A 21,161-nucleotide genomic window follows, 5' to 3' on the forward strand; every position below is an offset into this window, starting at 1 on the left:
ATACATTGTAAGTACAATAATTTTAAAAATCATGAATAAATTTAAATTCTGTTTACACTGATTTATATTGCCTTAGAATTTTTCTAAGGTGAATCAGTATACCATTATATCTACAGAAAATATGTTGAATCTATTACAGCAAAATGCATGAAGTGTGTAGGTGAAGGTAATATCTTTGGCTAGCTTGTTTGCTAGCTGAACCGTGATATAAGACATGAAAAAGCCGAGATCATAATGATTACCAGTATATCAATACCCCTAATAAATCCATCAAATGATTCAGGGGTCATACGATTCTTCTATTGAATCATTATAATTTGTTCTCTCACGATAAATCAATTCATCAGCATTTTTGTCAATGTACAAGATAACAGCACCAACGGTCATTAAAATAGCAGCTATCCATCCAAGTCCATATGCCCAGCCCATACCCCAGGAAACTTCAACAACGTTCTTTTCCATCTCCTCATTATATTTGACAGGATGAATAATTAAACAAATCATTTCTGATAAAGCTGAAATGAAATTAAAATGTTCATATCATTTTACTGGCATTATTTCAAATCTAAACAATTATGTTGTGTGTTGTGATATTCCATTATTGTTTTAGATAAGGGTGAAGGTTGGTACCTATTTAAACGTTTAAACATACTGCCTTTGTTTGCACAAGTCGGGAATCTGATGTTCAGTATTTGTTATTTGTTGATGTGGTTCATAAATGTTTCTCGTTGCTCGTTTTATTATATAGATTAGACCGTTGATTTTACACTAGTAATTTTTGGGGCATTATACGCATGTCATATAATGTGCGTTCGGAAGTGCGTGTAACATTATCTTCAGTAGCACCAAGGGGGCGCGTGTAATCTGATCACTGATTTTCAATTTTAGGATCATGGCTGAAAACGGTGATATCAATATTTGTGATAAATTATGCAGTTTGCGGAATTTGACAATGGAACATGATATTATGAACTTTCAAGAATGATATTATCTTATAAAAGGGACTCAAAAAATGGAAATTACAAGGAAAAAGAGAAGTACAAGATAATTGATCGGAGAACTAGTTTCACAAAATTACTACTTAGTCGACTCGCTACAGCTGTGTAAATTGGTGAAAAAGATGTACAAAGCAAGAGTAGTTGAGAAAGGCCTTTACAAGAGGAGGAGGGGGGATTGAGGCTACAAACTTGAAGTGGGGATGTTGGAAATAGGATTATAAAAAGTGGGGTAAAAACAGGGGGGGGGGGTAATGATTTAGACAGGACAACAAAGATGGGATGAGGAGAAAAAAAGAAAAGAGAAATTTGGGAAAAGGAGCACACCGAATCATCCCGACCCCCTCACGTAAATAAAATTAAAAAAACAGTGTTTTTTTTTTTTGGGGGGGGGGCATTATAGAAAAATCTTTCACTGGCACCTCTCACTCAAAATATGGATAACTTTATGTCAAGGGGTCTATAATTCATTTTGACAGCTTCAGACATAATAATTTTGTACCTTTTTCAGCTAGACAAAATCATATACCTTAACTTACAATGCACGAGTCAAACACTACCCAAGTTTGTTTTACAAGTAAATTCTTCTCTCTTCTTATATAAAAAAAGTGGTATATATATGATTTTTTTCTAATTGTTCGTTATCCACATTGGATTATATACTAGTATGAAAAAAACAACAATGTTAATTACCAGTAACATGATAAGGTCCTAACACTAAAGATTACAAACATGTGCTACCCCTGTTGCTGCTGAAGATAATATTACACGCGCACACAAATATCATAGTGACATGCGCATTGTATTGGCCGGACAAATAGTCCTGGTACTGTTCGTCTGGCTAGCCGGACATACACAATATTAGGTCAATGTCAGAAAAATATCAGCTTTTTTGTATGAGGCTGAGAAACTGGGGAAGGGCGAGGTTCTACCGAGCCCTTCCCGAGTTTTGCACCGAGTACAAAAATTTTAATATTTTTCTGACATTGACCTAATATTGTTTTTATACTGCAACTTAAATTTAAAAAAATCATAGTTATTTAAATTGTTACACACATTTCAAATTTATTTTCATCCCTTAAATGACTGTGGAAAAGTGTTCCATGATGAAATTGAAATTGCACAAAATCTAGCTGTGTTACTATATTAAAAGGAAATAAACACAACTATTTGCAGTATAAAAATAACAACTGCATAACATAAAACCTACCTGCAAGAACCATACATGTCATACCAGCGATGTAATATTTCTCTTTCCGGTGGAATAAATCGGTTGTTACTCCTAGAGATGTTATTACTATAGACAGGAAACATATTACCATCCCAATCACAAATAAAACACGAGAAGCCTCCAACCAATCTGAAAAAAATATTGCAAAATATATCCAGATTGATAAGGAAATATGTTGCAGAATTTTTGATTTTTATAAATATAGTTAATATACTTATCTTTAAAAAAAAATCCATTGATATAGAATTTAATGTTTCAAACTGTTTTCTACAAGTTTGAATGATTTATTGCTGGTAGCAGGTAAGCAGTGAATCAGTTTCATTTTCATTGAAAAACGTTGCTTGGCGCTGTTATTAAAACCAAACGGCTATGATTTTGGTCCAATATTGTTAAGTATGTTTTGTTGGGTTGTGATTTATATATGTGTTGTTTGGTTAAGTCGCAATCTTTACTGAAATGAGATTTGATTTGATTTGATTTTGGTGTTTTAACGCCACTTTTAAGCACCGCATTTAGGCTATTTCGTGGAGTCCAGTTTTTATTGGTGGATAAAGACGAAGTGTCCGGAGAAAACCTTCGACCTTCATAGGAAATCAATTAAGATTGAATTCGAGTGCACCTGCATTGGCGAAATTTGAACTCACAACCCCAGTGTTGACTGGCTAGTGATTACAGTAGTAACTTCTTAAACACTCAGCCACCGAGCCCCCCCTCCCCCCCCCCGTCACTCCTCTGAAATAAGTACAATTAAAGAAAGAGTCTAAATCAGGCTAAGGAATTTAAAGTTTTTAATATATATATATATATGCATGGGTTCGAATCCCGGCGAGGGAAGAACCAAAAATTTGCGAAAGCAAATTTACAGATCTAACATTGTTGGGTTGATGTTTAGACGAGTTGTATATATATATATATATATGCACATTTGTTTGCACTACAGGATGCCAGGTGCAAATTTCCGAGTTTCAGATTGTTCTCCATCTGGTATTGAAACTTATGAAAGTTTTGGAAAATGCTCTTAAACACCCGATCTTGTACGATGATTTGAGTCTAATCAAGTCTAACTGTAATGTATGTACATATACTCAGAGCATTGGGACAAGTTGTGCTAAAGCTGCATTCAAATCCAAATATTTTTACACAAAAAATTTAAGCAACTGCCCTTGTTGGCTCCTGAATTTTGATAACTGCATATTAATACTATTTTTGTGCATTAGCCACAAGAAGGATTGTAATATAGTAATCTTTTTTGAGAAATAGTTTATGCTTGTGTTGTAAAGTGTTTAAGTATTCATATACATGATATTTCTGTGTATTGGCTTGAGTGTCCTTTAAGTACCTGCCCTTGGTGACACCTGCATATGAACAACAATACTATTTCTTCATATGCATTAGCCACGAGGAAGTACTTGACTCAAAAGCATTTTTTTTTTATAAAGGATGTGATGCTGCTACTGGTGCATGATCAATAGACACTAAACATACTGGTTTACTTTTTTTCCTTTCTTGTGTATTGTCTATTGTAATGGTTTGATAAACAAAAATTGGTCCTCTATTATCTTATACTTCTATGATAGTTAATCGAATTCGGTGGGAGCGGTTCTCATAAGCTAACCATTCCTTTCAAACAAAATTCAGCAGTAGCATTACTGCATGCATGCTTTCATTGAAACACCGGTACCGGTCATTAAAACATTGAAACACCGGTACCGGTCATTAAAACGTACCAGAGACTAGCGAGTAGTAACAGCGAGTAGTAACATATATAGACAATAATAGTGCATTGACTTGACATATCAACGATATAAGGATGAGGCTTAGAAACAGGGAAATGCGAGGCTGTGCCGAGCTATTTCCACGTTTCGGGGCGAATCCTTATATCGTTGATATGTCAAGTCAATGCACTATTATTGTCTTTATACTGCAATCTGAAACAACATTTTCAATGGTTGTTTACTGCGTTAAGGTTATTTATTTGATTTAAATATTGGGGAAAATCCCCTTTAAAAAGGCCTCATATCATGCTCGCTGAGAAATATACAACACAATGAAATGTACATATTTACCTGTTGAAACTCACACTCGATGGTGAACGAAATCGTTTGAGTATATATATGGACTTCAATATCAACCATAAGCATGAAACATAATGATTTATAGGTTGCAAACAAAAATATTAACAAATGAAATATGTTTTTCCAATAATTGCAAAATAAACAAGATTGAGTCGATCCACGCATCGTTGTATGCATTGGAAACAAGAACAGGTTGAAGAGGTCGTATGAATAATTAAAATATTAATTCGGCATTTTCTATTTAAATATTCATGAGGAAAAGTGATATCGGGTCAGTGACTGTATATGACATAGAAATATACAGTCAACGCATTTTGACTGCTCAAATAGAACGAGTGCAGTATAAATACTATAAATATAACCATGCTGTCGTAAAAAATACATTTCTGTGAAACAGACCAGCTATTAGATAATGAAAGCCAAATTATTGAAAATGTGGAAATATGAAAAAATCAAAACAAAACAAAGAAACACTTTCTACAGTACAATATGTATTTCTCCATTGACAATAATTTCAATTAAATTGGATATTAGAATTCGTCAAAATGCCTATACATGACATTAAGTTGCTATAAAGAACATTTGTGTAGCATGTTTATATACTGATATGAACTTTTGCTTTAAAGGTTTATTTATGTGTGCATGATTTGATATAGATATAGTGAGATGTGGTATGAGTGCCAATGAGACAACTCTCCATCCAAGTAACAATTTGTATGTATGTTTTGTTTTATTGTTGGTCTGTCGGTTTTAAAAGTTCTTCAGAACTTATGTTGTTACTTGAATTGCATATACCGACTTTAAATAAAGATGTAAGTCTTAATTCAGGCGCGGATCCAGAGGGGGATGGGGGGGGGGGGGGGTTCTGGGGGTTGGAACCCCCCTTTTTTTGGACGATCAATGCATTTGAATGGGGACATGTAATTGGAACCCCCCCCCTTTGTCCTAGGTTAGGAACCCCCCTTTTTAAAATGGCTGGATCCGCCCCTGTAATTATGTCTTATGTATTTAATTTTGACGAGATACCTGTTGGTTTAACAGTCCGACACTCAATTGCATCTTCATCAATAAACTTGCATGTCTGCCACAACCCATCTCTTCCAAAATCTGTTTGAAACCACGTGGTCGACCCAACTGATAGACAGTTCATAAATAAACCAATGACTGCACACAAAAGGGCAACTACCTGTAATACCAAACAATATGTTTAGAGATCTTTCGGTCTAACATCTAAATGAAATTAAACTTTTTTAATTCCCAGACAATTTGTTATTATTAAACATGCGACTGCACACACACGACATAATTTCTTCCTGAAATATAAAAAGCAGTTTATCATATTTATATATAGAAATCTATATTGTAAATTTCACCAAACATCTGATTGAAATTAAAATGAATTTCAAATTTACAGACACTATTTATACTGCTGTTGTTATATATATCTCCTTGAATTATGGAATAGACTGATGTTCGTTTGGTTGGTTCCAATGGTTCTCGGATATGAGCTAGTGTATTTGCTGTGTACATTGGTACATTTTCTATTCACTTTTATTGATGGATTTATTAAAGTCAGGAGTAAATTAAAGGACATTATAGGAATGACAAAATATGCCTCAATTCTAAGAAGAAGTTATACTAACCTTAACATCAGTAGATGTGTGACTAACGAAAATTGAAAGAATTAGGACGAACAGAACCCAGCAAAAAAAAAAAAAAAAAACAACCAGGCAATGCAATAAAGAAATTCGAATGCATAGCAGAACACAAAAAAAATAAGATTTCATAATAAAAATAAAAAAAGTTATATAATAAGCTCTACATATATATAGGGTACACACGTACATGACTTAATTGTATCAGATTTTTTTTCTCAATTATATATTTATAATATATGAAGGGAACTTTGGATAACTATTTTTAGAGTGCATAGGAAACAGCACCCCTACATATCTAAATAGTCTTATAACAACCATCTAAATGTATCTCACCCATATGTTTTGTCTCATGGAAATTTTTGGCTTAAAACATGCATGCATTAACGGTCTTCCATATTTTATCAAAATACAGAAAGTTTATGGAGAAACCGACAAAGAATTATAATAAATGACAGGAATTACTTTGTAGTAATTACTCCAGCAGACTTTGGAGTCGATCCAAATCAAACAAAGCACACTTTTCGACGATACTTTCATGTGTTGATCGTTGTGTGAAATTTATGAAAGTGATGATAAAGATTACCTAATGATAGGTAACAAACACGTGTTAGTTTGTAACCGTTACATTATCGTCTTGTATTATATTTGTTTTGTTACATGTTCAATTTTCTTGTGATTAGGAACATCATAGATGTATAAACCCAACACAGATGTACTTGTAAATATGCATACACAATTATGTTAAGCATTTCGCATGCACATGGTTAAAAGTCAACAAAATTGTTAATAGAAGACCAAGTTTCTTATTCTGTTATATCAGTATTTGAAAATGTTACAAGAACAGTGATACTGAAGTTTCAACGAAAACATCTATAACCTTCAAATCAGAATTTAGAAAATCGATCTCTTTTTGAATAAATGAGCGGAATATAATTTTTAAGCCAAATATTAAGCCATTGACTAGTGACGACACAAAAGTCACATACACCAAGAGGTCGACATACTGTTTTCAAAAACAGACAAGTGTCTGTACACCTTTTTGAGCGCTGAGTTTAGAAGAAAGTGCTAAAAAATTTAAAAGTGACTATAAAAAGTAAAATGAAAAAAAGGAGGAATATTCTAAACGGAAAGTCCCTTAGCAAATGACGAAATTAAAAGCCCAAACACATCGAACAAATGAATAACAATTGTCATATTCCTGACTTGGTACATATTTTTTCTTAGTAGAAAATAGTGGATAAATCCTGTTTTTTTAGCTAGGTAAACCTCTCACTTGTATGACAGTCGTAAAAAATTACCGGGCTTGATATTGACAGCGATATGTGAACAAAACAAAACAAACATAAAAGATCTGACATCAATTCGAACTGTTTCATTTTCATTCTGTTTTTAAATTAAAAAAAAAAAGGTAATCTGCAGCAGCGTTAACAGGTGGTCACTGATATTACATAAGATGTGGATGTTAATATGCAAAAATAACTAGGTAAAGTATCATTGTCTAATGTAGTTTAATATTTTTTAAACAACATCCCACACGAATTAAAATTCTTCAACGAGATATTCTTACCTTTATCGGGCGAACTATGGTAATCTGCTCAATGGAAACAGTTGGCGCCATTGGTGTTTTCTCCGTGTCTTTGAATTCAAAATCAGCAGTCATGCTGAAGAAAATTAACTTGATTCACACTTCAGAATATTAATGAATTAATTCCTGTTTTCATTTAATTACTTCGTCAATTCATAGACTTTCAGATGCACGTTCTATCTATAGCGTGGGTAATTGATACAGGGAGAATGGAGGGTGAATTAATAACAGATGCTATCTCTATGTTTGCACAATATGCACACAACAGGCATTTATAACAATGTATTTATTTACACGTATAACTTACACGTATATTTATTGTCTTTAGAATTAGTGTACTGTGTGCAAATATATTGTTTATTATATTATTATATGTAATGCATGGCATGGAAATCGAGAATGATTCGTATTTAAACAGAGCATTCACTCGATAAATACATAGCAACTATTAAACAAGTCGGAAAGATTAAGCAAGAATGAAACTTTTTGATACGGTAACTAAATTGTATCTATTTAACTTGCACTTGAAGATATCATTAAATATATTTGGATATCCTGCATTTAACATAATTTTTCACTATATATAAATATATATAGCACAAAATTAGGCAACACTCTTAAAAACATCAAAAGACACAGCTAGAGCTAATACAAAAGTTACGTTTACTTAAAAATATATATACCATTTAAACATAATTTATAAGAGAGAACTTTTTCTATGATATTATACTGAAAATAACAACGATATTTCAAGTGAGAACACCCAAGGGTGACTTAGGAATAGAAGTATGTATACTTTTGGTTTTCCTCCAACCAGCAGCAAAACCCTAGCCAAAAGATGGGAGTCCGTTTATTTATGTTGGTTGCTTAAATACGCTGCCACGTCTGGTCAGATTGGGTACGGGAAATCTGATGCATATAGTACAGGGAGTGCCATGCTCTCTGTACATTAAAAGAACCCTCGCAACAACTGTTTGAAAGGTCCGAAAGTGGTCTGTTGTAAGATAAAATTCTGTTTGTATCCAATACATCATTATTTTTCCGTGGCAGTCCAATTTTTAAATCCTTCATCCCGCCTGGTCGACCATTATTGCAGGACCTTCTCATTGTATTTATTTTTATTTGGTTTTCTTTCTAAACATACATCAAATATTTGCCACTGGACGTTGAGCAAACGACGATCAATCAATAACTCATATGCGAGTAAAAATATCAGCGTAATTCATCTGAAATAGTCCTTGAAGGTATTTCAGCACTGAACTATACAAATGAAACACGTCGACAAGATTTACAGTCTTTATCTAAGACTGAAGCAGTTTTACTAGATATCCATCGATTAATTAGTTTTACATAAATGAATGCTGTTTAATTGATAAGTTATTTGTATACTAGTTACTGGTTTATCCTTTCTATAAATACCACCGTGTTTTGTCGGACGAAGCAAATATCATTAAGTACAAAAATGTATCGATGAATATTGTATATTTATTAGAAATTCCGCAATTAAACACAATGAGATTTTGAGTATCGGCAAATAAGGATTAACAGTGCTTATTGCATTTTCACCAGAAAGATCGATTATAACTTCTATTTCAAAGAGAGAGCGAATGCTGTAAATGTTTTAAAAAACCCTAATAAAAACAAAACAACACTCACATTTATATACAAGAGTAATAGTTTTTTGTTAATTTAGTACTTACATGATTATCCTTCACACTATTTGATAAGTTTAGATAATTTATCGAATTAATGATTTATATTCCGTTTCTCAATGACACACATTTTACTGAATATATGATTTTTAATGTGGTTTTATCAATTACTTTCAATTTGATTTAAATGTGTCTGTCAAATATATCGATTTTTATTGTCAGTATAAAATGCGTTCGAACCTAGGAACAATAATATTTTTTCCCAATAAAATTCGATTAGTTTTTTATTCTCTCTCATAAAATCATATCATCAACTGTGATTTAGGTAAACATAAGAGAGAGAGATTTAAATGGGGTCCTTTAGTTTTGTATATTTTAATCCATTTGTCTATATTCTTTGTACTTTATACACTATTTTTCTCTAATTCTAATTTTTCAGCACCCTATTTTTCTATATTCTCTAAATGTATTTGGCTCTTCTGCTGCACTTTTTGTACTTATTCTCTACTCTGTAAACCCCATCCAGCCCCGCATAAGAATTAAATGTGATAAGTTATTTTACAATATTTTTATGTCTTTCTAGTGAAATTGATTGGAGTGATTTATCGCTTTCCACACATTTAGAAGGGGCAAAATTGAAAAAAAAACATAAATAGGAAGGGACATGTAGCAAGTCTAGGTGTATTCATATACTTGTCTACGTTATGTTTATAATCTCAGTGGCGTAGCTTGCATGTATGCTCAGATGCTCAAGCATCCACATCATTTTGGCAAAAAAAAAAGTTTTTTTAATAAATATATGATTGCATGTGTTCACAGCAGATACAAAGGTGAGGATTTGAAAATGTCGTCCAATCATTTACGAAGCAGTATGAGTGGTCTTTCCTATAGGATCATTTAGTGTATGTAAACAAGATGGATAAATCGCAAAAAAGGTGTTCTCTACTTTTCCGTGAAAAGTCTACGTCGTAGCTTGTCGTCGGCTGCGTTATAACAAATCCGCATGTTTAGTCTGAAATTGAGCAAGTTGACAACTAAACCATCATATCCTGATAACGTTTTCTGTGATGCGAAAGACAACGTGATAAAAACCGTATTTGTATAATGGAGGGTTATCATTTCTTTGCTAATAAATACCTTCTCCATCTAGTTACAAATATTTTAATTTTATTTTTAAGAAAAGAGTTCCTATGTCCCAGCATTACTCTTATTTTATTTATCGAAGATACAAAACATCTGGAGAGAAATAACAGCTTCAGAACAAATGCAATTGGATTTCAGTCATAATTTATATTTCCAATGGGTTCAAAAAAGATGATCAGGACTTATTTTCGCAATTGTCAACTGAGACATTGCTGATGATACAAGTTTCACAAAAAGCTGGCAGGAATTGTATACATAACAGTGCTAACAAGACCAGACGGACGCAGGCCGCCCGGTATTTCCATTTCCACTGCAACGCTTTAAGACAATTAATAAAAAAAACCATTGTGAGGCTTATATTCCGAGAAAGAAGATCACTGCGATTCCTATATTTCGAAGTTCCATGAACAGAGGTGCCGCTGTACTTGTTATATTTTTGTGATGTCAAGTGTGAAACTTTAACATTAAATATTTTTCAATTGATTGAAGGTACTTTCGAGAAAACAATAAAATTCTGTTGGAAAATGAATATATATTGGTTGGTATTTTGAAATTAAACAAAAATCTAACTAGTGTCGGTTTCTAGGGGAATAATCATGCATAAATGAGAAAATGTAAAAAAAAAAAAAAAAAAAATCTGCATAATATAGTCCCAAAATTGTTTCGCCTCGCTCCGCTCGCCGACAATTTCGCATCCACATCGTTTCAACCCTGGCTACGCCACTGAATCTGTACATATTTACACATGTCACTATAATAAATTAATTACTAACTTACTTATATTACTTAAGGAGTTGTATATAGTTGTTGTAATGGTTCTTTAATGTCCTTAATGTGCAAAAAGCGTAAAGACCTACCCTACACGAGGCATGTATCGGATGTAACGTCTCTTCCCAATGAGATGTGGGTGAGTATTAATACATCCCGAACAGCAAAACTTCTGCCAAACCTCGGTAATTATTCTACTACTGAGCATTTAGAATCTAGAACGGACCACATTTAACCGTGATCAACCATTAGTGTTATTTGAAAGAATATGGTCGAGCTTCGAGTTTTGAATGCAAATTGTGTAAAAATTTCACCTGACTTTGTGAAACTGCATACGAAAATCAATTTTTTTAATGTTAATTTGTTGATAATATGTTTATACTTTCATATAGATACAGGCATATACACACCAAAACCGAAAATGAATGTTGTATCGATGTTCAAAACAGAAAAAAAGGTTGATAGTAATAACATAAAAATGTTGATCGCAATAACATATCATTATTAAAAACAATTCGATGGGATTAACCGAATAGATTATACGGAATAGAACATAATGGAAAACAGTGCAGAAAAAGGGAGAAAAAGAGGAGAAAAAAATAAAGAATAGAGAATATAAAACTGAAAATAATTTGGTACTGAATTATAAAGAATAAACAATATTGGGCAAAGTAATAAAGGACAGAGAAACGAAGGACTCCTTAGTCAAGACCCTATTACTTCTGAACTTGGGGCAAACTTCACAAACTTCACAAGGCGCTTTTATTCCTTTGTTTTGAAGAACTGACAGCCAATAAAATAAAAAGAACATGAAGAGCAGTTATTGAAATCATTTTAAGCAACAACAAAAAAACAACCTAGGACAATATGGAATCATTTTTGGGTACCTCGTTAGAACAAAGAAAGTTCCCCACTTTTATTCTGGACTTTGTATATTTGTACCGTGATGTATTCTTACCTGCATAAACCTCAAGGAAGTTGCATATCATTATTTCAGTGTGTATAAGTGTTATATGTTCTGGGATGAATAAGACCTGGAAGTTTTGAATTGACTTCCATGATAGGACCGACACGTTTATACTTAAATTATAGCGTGAAACATCACGTGATCTGGAAGGGTAAGCAGATCCTAGTTGCTTTCTGAATGTTGCTATTGCCGATCAAAAATCCGGTAAACATGTCGTCTCAAATATTCAATAACAGTGTACACACAAAGTACTTTTATCATTTGTTTGTCAATCATGTTGTCAATTGTACACAATTTTTGTATCTTCAGATAACCTGGGAGGTCACGGTCAACTTAAATACAAGATTATTGTAACTAGACTTGTACTCTATAGTGCTAACAAATGTCTGTAGAAGTGTTACTGAAAAATGTCTTCACTGGCACAGGGGAAGGTCCCCATTGGGATGAGGATACACAAACATTGTTTTTCATAGATAATTTGGGACAAAAAGTGTTCTCTTGGAATTACAGAACTAAGGAAGTACAGATGATTCAGTTAGGTAAGTCTATATGAATGCATATCACAGGGGAAAACAGTCTCTTTGGTGACATTTTTTGTACACTCACTTAGATTAGATTAAATTTGATCGGTTTAACATCACTGAGGAAACTTACTGTCGTCATGCGCATTTTGTGAATAAAATTACTTTAATAAATAAGTATCGTGTATGTTATATTTACTACCACTGGGTCAGTGCCTCTGTTGGTGGACTTTTATTCTAATTGTAGACGGGAATTTCTCATTTAACAGTAAGCGCGTGGTACTTATCCTGCCTTGAATAATTAGACATGTAAACAATATAAAAAACTATATAACAAGCAAATGATAAGTTATTTATTGTTTTGTTTATTCAAGTGGATATTTTTTTTATCTTTGATTTCTTTATAGAAAAAGTTCTTGGATTTATAATTCCACATGCGAAAGGTGGCCATGTAATTGGTTATGGAAAAACTATATCAGATTTAGATTGGAACTCAAAGAAGGTCACTGTGATCACGGAAGTTGATGAAAATGTTGATACCAGGATGAACGATGTCAAATGTGACGCCAGGGGACGTTTGTGGTTTGGTAAGAAACAAGGAACTATCAAGTGCATGGGAATCGTATCGTCAATACTAATACATTCAGTAAAGTTTAGGCAGTTGCTATTTGTCCGGCTAGCCGGACGAATAGCACCAGGACTATTTGTCCGGCTAATACAATGCGCATGTCACTATAATATTTGTGTGTGCGTGTAATATTATCTTCAGCATCACCAGGGGGTAGCACATGTTTTAAATCTTTAGTGTTAGGGCCTAATCTTGTTACTGGTAATTGAAATTGTTGTTTTCTTCATACTAGTATATAGTCCAATGTGGATTTATATAACGAATAATTAGAATAAAATCATATATATCCCATATTTTTTATATAAGAAGAGAGAAGAATTTACTTGTAAAACAAACTTGGGTAGTGTTTGACTCGAGCATTTTTAGTTAACGTAAATTTAAGGATTACACACGCCCCCTTGGTGCTACTAAAGATAATGTTACACGCATTTCCGAACGCAAATTATATGACATGCGCATTACAATGGCCGGACAAATAGCCCTGGCACTATTCGTCCGGCTAGCCGGACAAATAGCCACTCCGTAAAGTTTACTACTTTTTTTTTATTAAGAACATTTAGAAACAAAGCATTATGGTACCGCTATATCATGTATATCAAATCTTTTTCAGATTTTGGGCTGAATTCGTAAAAAAGGGCGATTGAAAAATTACTATGCGTTTATTTCAGTCGCACGAGAAATAAATACCCTTGTTCATAATTATTTGATGTGGGATAAAAGAAAACTTATGTTAATATCTTAAATATATATGACCAATAAGCTGTATTTCTAAAATATTTGATTTACTTGTCTTTAATCTGTACTAAACTACATCCAAATATTGGAATTGAAAGATGTAAAGAATCACAGGTACAACCATGTATGTGTATAATAAAAAAAGTTTCTATTTGTGTAATTAAATAGGAACCATGGGAGCTGATAGACTACCAGAAATGCCTGAGAAAGAGCAAGGATCTTTGTATTGTTTATACACTGATGGTACAGTGAAGAAACATAAGGAGAAAGTCACCATATCGAATGGACTGGCATGGTCCTCTGATAATAAAAGGATGTATTACATAGACTCAATACCTGGTAAAGTTTACGGGATGGACTACGATATTGAAACAGGAACTTTTAGTAAGTTGTTGATTTATTGTTTTCCATATAGGTACATTCAGGGTTGTTTAGCAATTGTTTGAATGTAAATAAGCTTGGCGGGTGATTCATGCATAGCAGGAGTCGCTTACCCTGTTGACACACATAGTCACTCCTTTATTGAAACATGAGAAACCCTTATTTTGTAATAGTATAAGCAAAACGACGGGTTCCACACGTGGAGAAGGATCTGCTTACCCTTCCGGAACACCTGAGATCTACCCCAGTTTTTGGTGGGGTTCGTGTTGCTTAATCCTTAGTTGTTTATGTTATGTCTTGTGTACTATTATTTGTCTTTTTTTTTTAGCCATGGCATTGTCAGTTTATTTTCGATATTTTCTTTTGGTATCTTTTGCCCCTTCTTTATCCGGTCGACGCACCTTGCTAACTCCTTTATAGAAACATGAGATCCCCTTAGTTCGTTGTTACCTTGCTTTGTCTCTTCTTTATCATTTTACGAGATTTGAAACTCGGTAAACAACTGTTGTCTTAATTGAGTTAAAAGTCCTTTTACAAATACTAATAAATCAGAAGTATTAACAATTTATTTTAAGAAGAGAACCTTTTTTAAAGAGAGTTTTCGAAGGTTTTATCCGAACTCGCACGAATATAGATTCAAAGGTCGACCACTGTTTCCTCTAAATTATATTTTGTTCGTCTCCTTCATTACTTAATTTTTAGATATTAACAAAAGATCCTATTTTTGATTCATGTATTCAACGGTCCAGAATCACTGGTCAGAAGCATGCTCACACCTCGTAACGTTTTTTCAAAACATTTGTTCTTTATATTTAACATAGTTTGATTTTTCGTCATCTCATACAAAATATAATGTAGCTTTTTCAATGTTAACAATTTAACTTGTCCTTTCTTTTTAGTTGTTGAAATTACACACATTTCTTTCTTTTCTATAGCCAATGAAAAAGTGATAATAGACTTTCAAGCCATAGGAACTTTAGGTTTACCCGATGGAATGACTATTGACACAGAGGACAAGCTATGGGTGGCTTGTTATGATGGTGCTAAAGTTGTAAGATTTGATCCTGAAACGGGTAAATATAATAACATTGTTACAAATGTTTTAACAAATAATAATAAATTGATCAATATCGACCTCTCAGATAAATTCAAAAAGAGGGAAGTCTATTTAAACTGATCATGATAAAATTAAACGTTATACTCTATCAACCAGCGGAACAAACGGACAACAATAATAATTGTCATACTTCTGATTGGCATATCCGGAAGAAAATGAGTTTACACGAAGTTTAAAAGCTTGCAAAACTACCTATTTGTAAATGTATAAAATTCAAATATTTTAAGAAGAGTAACCATTTGTAACTTCAGAAAGGTACGTCTGTGCAAGCCATAATGCTTTTCGTCCCGGCAATTGTTCATCCATAACAATCACATTTAAAAAAACGAGTAGAATTTACCTAGGGCAAGCAACCAAATACATAATTTGAGAATTGGTCGACAATGACATGGTTAACAAAAGTAAGTGAAGTATCCCGAATTTCAGTTCGGTAATTTTGTTAATACTTTTCACCTAAAACATTAACCAGAGAGTTTTGCATAAAATAACTTCAATCATTTATTTTTGAAATTGCTGATCGGTCACTGCCCATTTTCAGTCATCTTCGGTATGTATAAAAGCAATCAGATTATTCCAGTTATAAAACGGTTTTTGTTTGTTATTCTTTCAGGTAAACAATTGCAGTGTATTGATTTCCCCGCTAAAAGAATAACGTCATGCTGCTTTGGTGGTCCGAATTACGATGAGCTATTTGTCACGTGTGGTCGATCTGGTGCTCAGGAACAAGAACTTAAAGATCTACCACTATCTGGTTCCCTATTCAGAGTTACTGGCCTTGGTGTGAAAGGCTCAAAACCGAATATTTATGAAGGATAACGCTATGGTTTATAATTTTGCTTTGCGTATTATTTAAATCAAATAGATATGCACATGATGCAATGGAATAAGAGTTCGCGACAAAGAAGAGCAGTCATGACATAGAAGTACATATACTACAAGATATATACTTTTTATGTATTTAGAATTAAGGTGCTAATTGTTGTCAAAGGTTTTTTTTATATTTGAAATAGCAAAAAAATGTAATAAAGCATCGCTTTAATTGTTTTCCCTTTCGCGATGTAACTATCCACCGAAAAAAAGGAATACAATGGAGGGCATGAATATCCACAAAATACTTTTATGTTATTTGAAAAATAAATACAGGCAACAGTGGTATACCGGTATTCAAAAATCATCAATCAATTGAGAAAAAAATACCGTTGCATACTATTGTATACTTACTCTTCAGGCGATGTTTTTATAGACAAGAAAAAGAATCTTTGAATAAACTTATTCTTAAATATAAATAATTTATGACCGTAATACGATCTTTGAATATTGTATTTAGCGGTACGAACATTCTTGAATACGCATTGATTGACGCTTTTGTGGAACACTTGATTTATTTCGTAGTTGTAAGTGGTATTGAACTAAGAACTAGTTTTCAGAAACTCTGAGTACTCTAAGATCGGTGCTATGTGTCTTTTGTCGTTTGTATTAAATGTTTGTAATTTGTGTCAATCCATTTTTAACTGGTGTATGATAGTTTGCTTAAACGTTGTGCTTTTTATATGTTTTGAATCAGTTTTCTCCTTCCTAATTGACTTGAGATATATACGATTAATTAACACTGATCGGAGACTCCTTTTTGTCACTATATTTTTTTTAAACTCATCAAAGTTACCGGAAGTATAATTTGGTACGCCATATCAACGAAACAGTCAATCGTTTTTATGTTTACACTTTTTGCTTATCGATAACTGTTTTCAAGATGAAAGGTGGAAAATTATATGCTATAGTCGTCAACAATCGTCTAAAAACCACGTGATGTTAATGTTTTTGAGATCTGGTGTTGCAGATCATTTTTGCCGTGGGAATTATCTCCCTTTTTATGATATTGCTTGAAGATGATGGACAGCAATGGTACAATTGGTTTTCCAAGTATTCTTTAAATGCAATAATTCCTATATGGATTGATGATTGCACTCATATTTACAATTTTGAATATCTTCTCTTGCTGATTTTTTCTGATGTGTACATTGTTCGTATATATACTTTTAAAAAGTGTTAGGTAAACAACCCTCCTTTAAGAAGATATTAGTCCGACAGTCCGACAGATAACCAATCTATCTGACTGTAGGACTAGGCTACTACGAAAATATGGTAGTATACTTTAAGTTACCTAATAATGCACGTGATATCAATGTTTATGAGATCTTGTTTAGCAGATCATTTTTGCGGTAGGCATTATCTCTCTTTTTTAAGTATATTTTCTTGAAAATGATGAACAGCAATAATCACGGTACAATTGGTTTTCCAAGCATTCTTTGTATGCAATAAATCCTTTTATATATATATTACAATTTTGTAGATATCCTGTTTCTGATCTTTTCTGACGTGTACAGTGTTTTGTCTATCTACTTTTAAAAAGTGTTAATTAAATTTAAAAACATTCTAGTCACAAAATAACTGAAATGGGTTTGACAGCAAGCTTAAGTCTGTGTGAATTCTGTCCAATACCAAGGAAAAATGCATGTGTTCAAATACAATTGGCATGTTATACAAAGAGAATGGTATCATGAAACACCCAAGATATGATTATGACTACAACCGACAAATTCAAGGGATTTTTTTTTCGACCGTTTTTTCGCATGCAACTGGATGTAACGTACTATGCAACCAAGTGTGACGTACTATGGTGTGGTGCTATTACACACGGTTTCTTGAAATGAGATTCAATAAATATACCTAAATTTGAAATACCTGACGAATCTTGTTTAGTATCGATAAGAAACTCATATATATGCAACATTGTTTGCTGGTTACTTCCTCAGCAAGAATTCAACCAATTAAGAATTGTAATTTATAATGTTTGTTAGTCTAAACATTTCAAACGAGCAATGTTGGGGTGTTGACCTGGGGTTGAAGTCTTAAAACTCAGTGCTCGGAGCACAAAAATCATGATCGAAACATGAAATCCAGCATTTTGATTGGTTGATTTTGGAGCACGAGTATAAAAAACTGATTCTAAAGATTTATGACTTCAAGTCCTGGTTCTCATATACATGTAAACAGTCCTGTTTAAAGTGAAAAAAAAACCCAGGATACAAATAAACATAATTATCAAGACAGTTTGTCAGTAAGAGTGATCATCTGCTGTCATTTATATGTTGCAGTACTATATATATTTCTTCAAAATCTTTAGCTGATTTAATAAATTATTATGTTCAAATATTAGGTACTTGACAATTAATTAATATGAAAACAATTTTTAAATAATGAAAAAAATGAAAAAATGTAATGATTAGTTTGTCTGCATATAATTCATGTCCATGAAATTGTAGATTTTAAGTTTAGGCAAATTTAAATAGAAAATCATTTAAATAAAAATTATTGCGTATTAAGAAATCGGTTGGAATATGATGCTACTGTCACATAAGTGAGGGGTTTACCTAGCTGTAAAATCAGGTTTAATCCACCATTTTCTACCCAAGGAAATACCTGTACCAAGTCAGAAATATGACAGTGGTTATCCATTCGTTTGATGTGTTTAGGCTTTTGCCATTTGATTTGAATTTTCCTCGGGAGTTCAGTATTGTTGTGATTTTACTTTTTGGTAATTGTAAGTAATATAAGTAGAGGGTCAATAGTTTCTGACAATGTGAAAAATGTGACCTTCTCAGACTATCTGTACATTGTATATGTATCTTTCTTAGGTATAAAACAATTGTTTTCATTTTGAATATATTGTAAGTTCTTGTACCATCATGTATAACATGTATACAATATGAACAAGAAATCGATTCAGTAAGGGTTTATATCACATTTTTTAACACTGTCAGATAATCAAATCGTAAACGGGAACGCCAAGGGATAAACTCATCTTATACTGACCCTCAGGAAGATTATCTGAAAAAGAAGTCAGGTAAGGTTTTATAAAAGCTAGAACTTGTAATAATATATTCGAAGGTGTTCAAGCATACTATACCCATTTGCTCTGTGATGTATGTAATATACATGGAAAAAAAGTATTGCAACACTAAATTGAAATTCAAATTAAAAAAAAAACTTTTATTTATTTGTCAAATAATTTGTAGAAATAGAACTAGTTGAACATTATTTGAATATCACCTGAGTTTAATCAATAAATATCGACTCTATCAGTTCTTATCTGCACATGCAGCTACTGTACTCGTAAACACTAAAACATATGTTTTTATCCTCATTGTTTTCAACACTTCAAATAACCAAGTTTATAAATTTATGTTATTGACACCTTGTAATTGGTCATACACAACTCATAACTGTAGCAAGATGGAAGATAATCAGCTGAGAGAAGCAGTAATTGCACGTATTGTTGGTCATCACTATAAGTCGTTTTGAGAATAAAAAACAGGCAAGAAACGATCTTAAAGACTTTTTGAGGTCAAGAAGACCCCCTATAACATCTGCTAGGGAAAATAAAGCATAATGAAGGTTGGTCAGAAGGAAACCCATTGCAAACAATACAATCCTTAAAAGAGAATGATGACCATACAGAAGCCTTTCAACAAGAACTGTTCGAGATCGGCTCATCGCTGCTGGTTATCGTGCGATACTACCATTTCGGGGACCTTTGTCTACGAACAGACACACAGATGCCCGTATACAATATTGTGCAGAGCTCGCCAAAGTTGGAAATTAGCGTCGTGGAGGAAGATCCATTGTTCCAATAGAATTCGGTTTATCTTCCTTGGCCCTATCGTAGCCCGAATTTGAACCATATCGAGCATATATGGGACACTATTGGGCGTAAAGTGCACGAAAGGACACCCCAGTTCAAACAAGTCATGAAATAAACAATACCCTTAGTCAAGAATGGTTGCTGGTAGCTTAGCAACAAATCAGTCGACTTATGGCAGGAATCAGAAGACGTTAAGATGCGGTTATCCGTTTGAATGGAGGCTGCGCACAAAGTACTAATTCTTTGGCGTATAACGATCAACCATGATGTGAACAATCAACTTAAGATTAATTTTGAAATGTCTTACATTGTAAAGTTCGACTACAGTAAAAGTTGTAAAATGCATTTTTTTGTACAAAAAACACTTCATTTTGTTATAAAAATTTTGGTTAGATAAATTTTTTTTTTCATACATTTTTTGTTTATTTTAAAGCCAATGTTATCATTAAAAGAGGGACGAAAGATACCAAAGGGACAGTCAAATTCATAAATCTAAAAACAAACTGACAACGCCATGGCTAAAAATGATAAAGACAAACAGAAAAACAATAGTACACATGACACAACATAGAAAACTAAAGAATAAACAACACGAACCCCACCGAAAAATAGGGGTGATCTCAGGTGCTCCGGAAGGGTAAGCAGATCCTGCTCCACATGTGGCACCCGTCGTGTTGCTTATGTGATTACAAATCCGGTAAATAGTCTAATTCGGTAGGTCACATTCATGAAAGGGAAGGGGATTGTAGTTACGACGTAAGGCACATATCCGATATCATTTGTGAAACCATTATTCCATAACGGTCAACCAACTCGTGATGGCGTCCGTAAAATTTACGAAGGGATGATTTCAACTTCACCATTTGGAACTCTTGGTTTAATAGCTTCCTTGTGAGCAGTAACCCTCTATCAAGAAAATCATGATAGGAAATACAAACACGGGAATATCGTATCAATTGGGAGATATATACCCCGTATGCAGGTGCTGCTGGAAAGTTGCTAC

At 33.1% G+C, this 21,161-nt stretch overlaps 2 protein-coding genes across 2 annotated transcripts; one reads left to right on the top strand and one right to left on the bottom strand.

Moving 5' to 3' along the window:
- Positions 1–7,812, bottom strand: LOC139501936 (transmembrane protein 47-like). The gene is made up of 4 exons (XM_071291241.1): positions 7,527–7,812; positions 5,328–5,487; positions 2,206–2,355; positions 1–515 (listed from the first exon to the last, which is right to left on the bottom strand). Exons 1-4 carry the CDS (start codon positions 7,617–7,619, stop codon positions 280–282), a joined length of 639 nt encoding a protein of 212 aa, XP_071147342.1. The 5' UTR covers positions 7,620–7,812; the 3' UTR covers positions 1–279.
- A 4,525-nt stretch (positions 7,813–12,337) lies between these two features.
- On the top strand, positions 12,338–17,003 carry LOC139501937 (regucalcin-like). The gene is made up of 5 exons (XM_071291242.1): positions 12,338–12,613; positions 13,003–13,182; positions 14,127–14,342; positions 15,275–15,412; positions 16,067–17,003. Exons 1-5 carry the CDS (start codon positions 12,457–12,459, stop codon positions 16,270–16,272), a joined length of 897 nt encoding a protein of 298 aa, XP_071147343.1. The 5' UTR covers positions 12,338–12,456; the 3' UTR covers positions 16,273–17,003.
- Positions 17,004–21,161: the final 4,158 nt, after the last annotated feature.

Source organism: Mytilus edulis, chromosome 13 (genome assembly GCF_963676685.1).
Source record: "Mytilus edulis chromosome 13, xbMytEdul2.2, whole genome shotgun sequence".
Taxonomy (NCBI): Eukaryota; Metazoa; Mollusca; class Bivalvia; order Mytilida; family Mytilidae; genus Mytilus; species Mytilus edulis.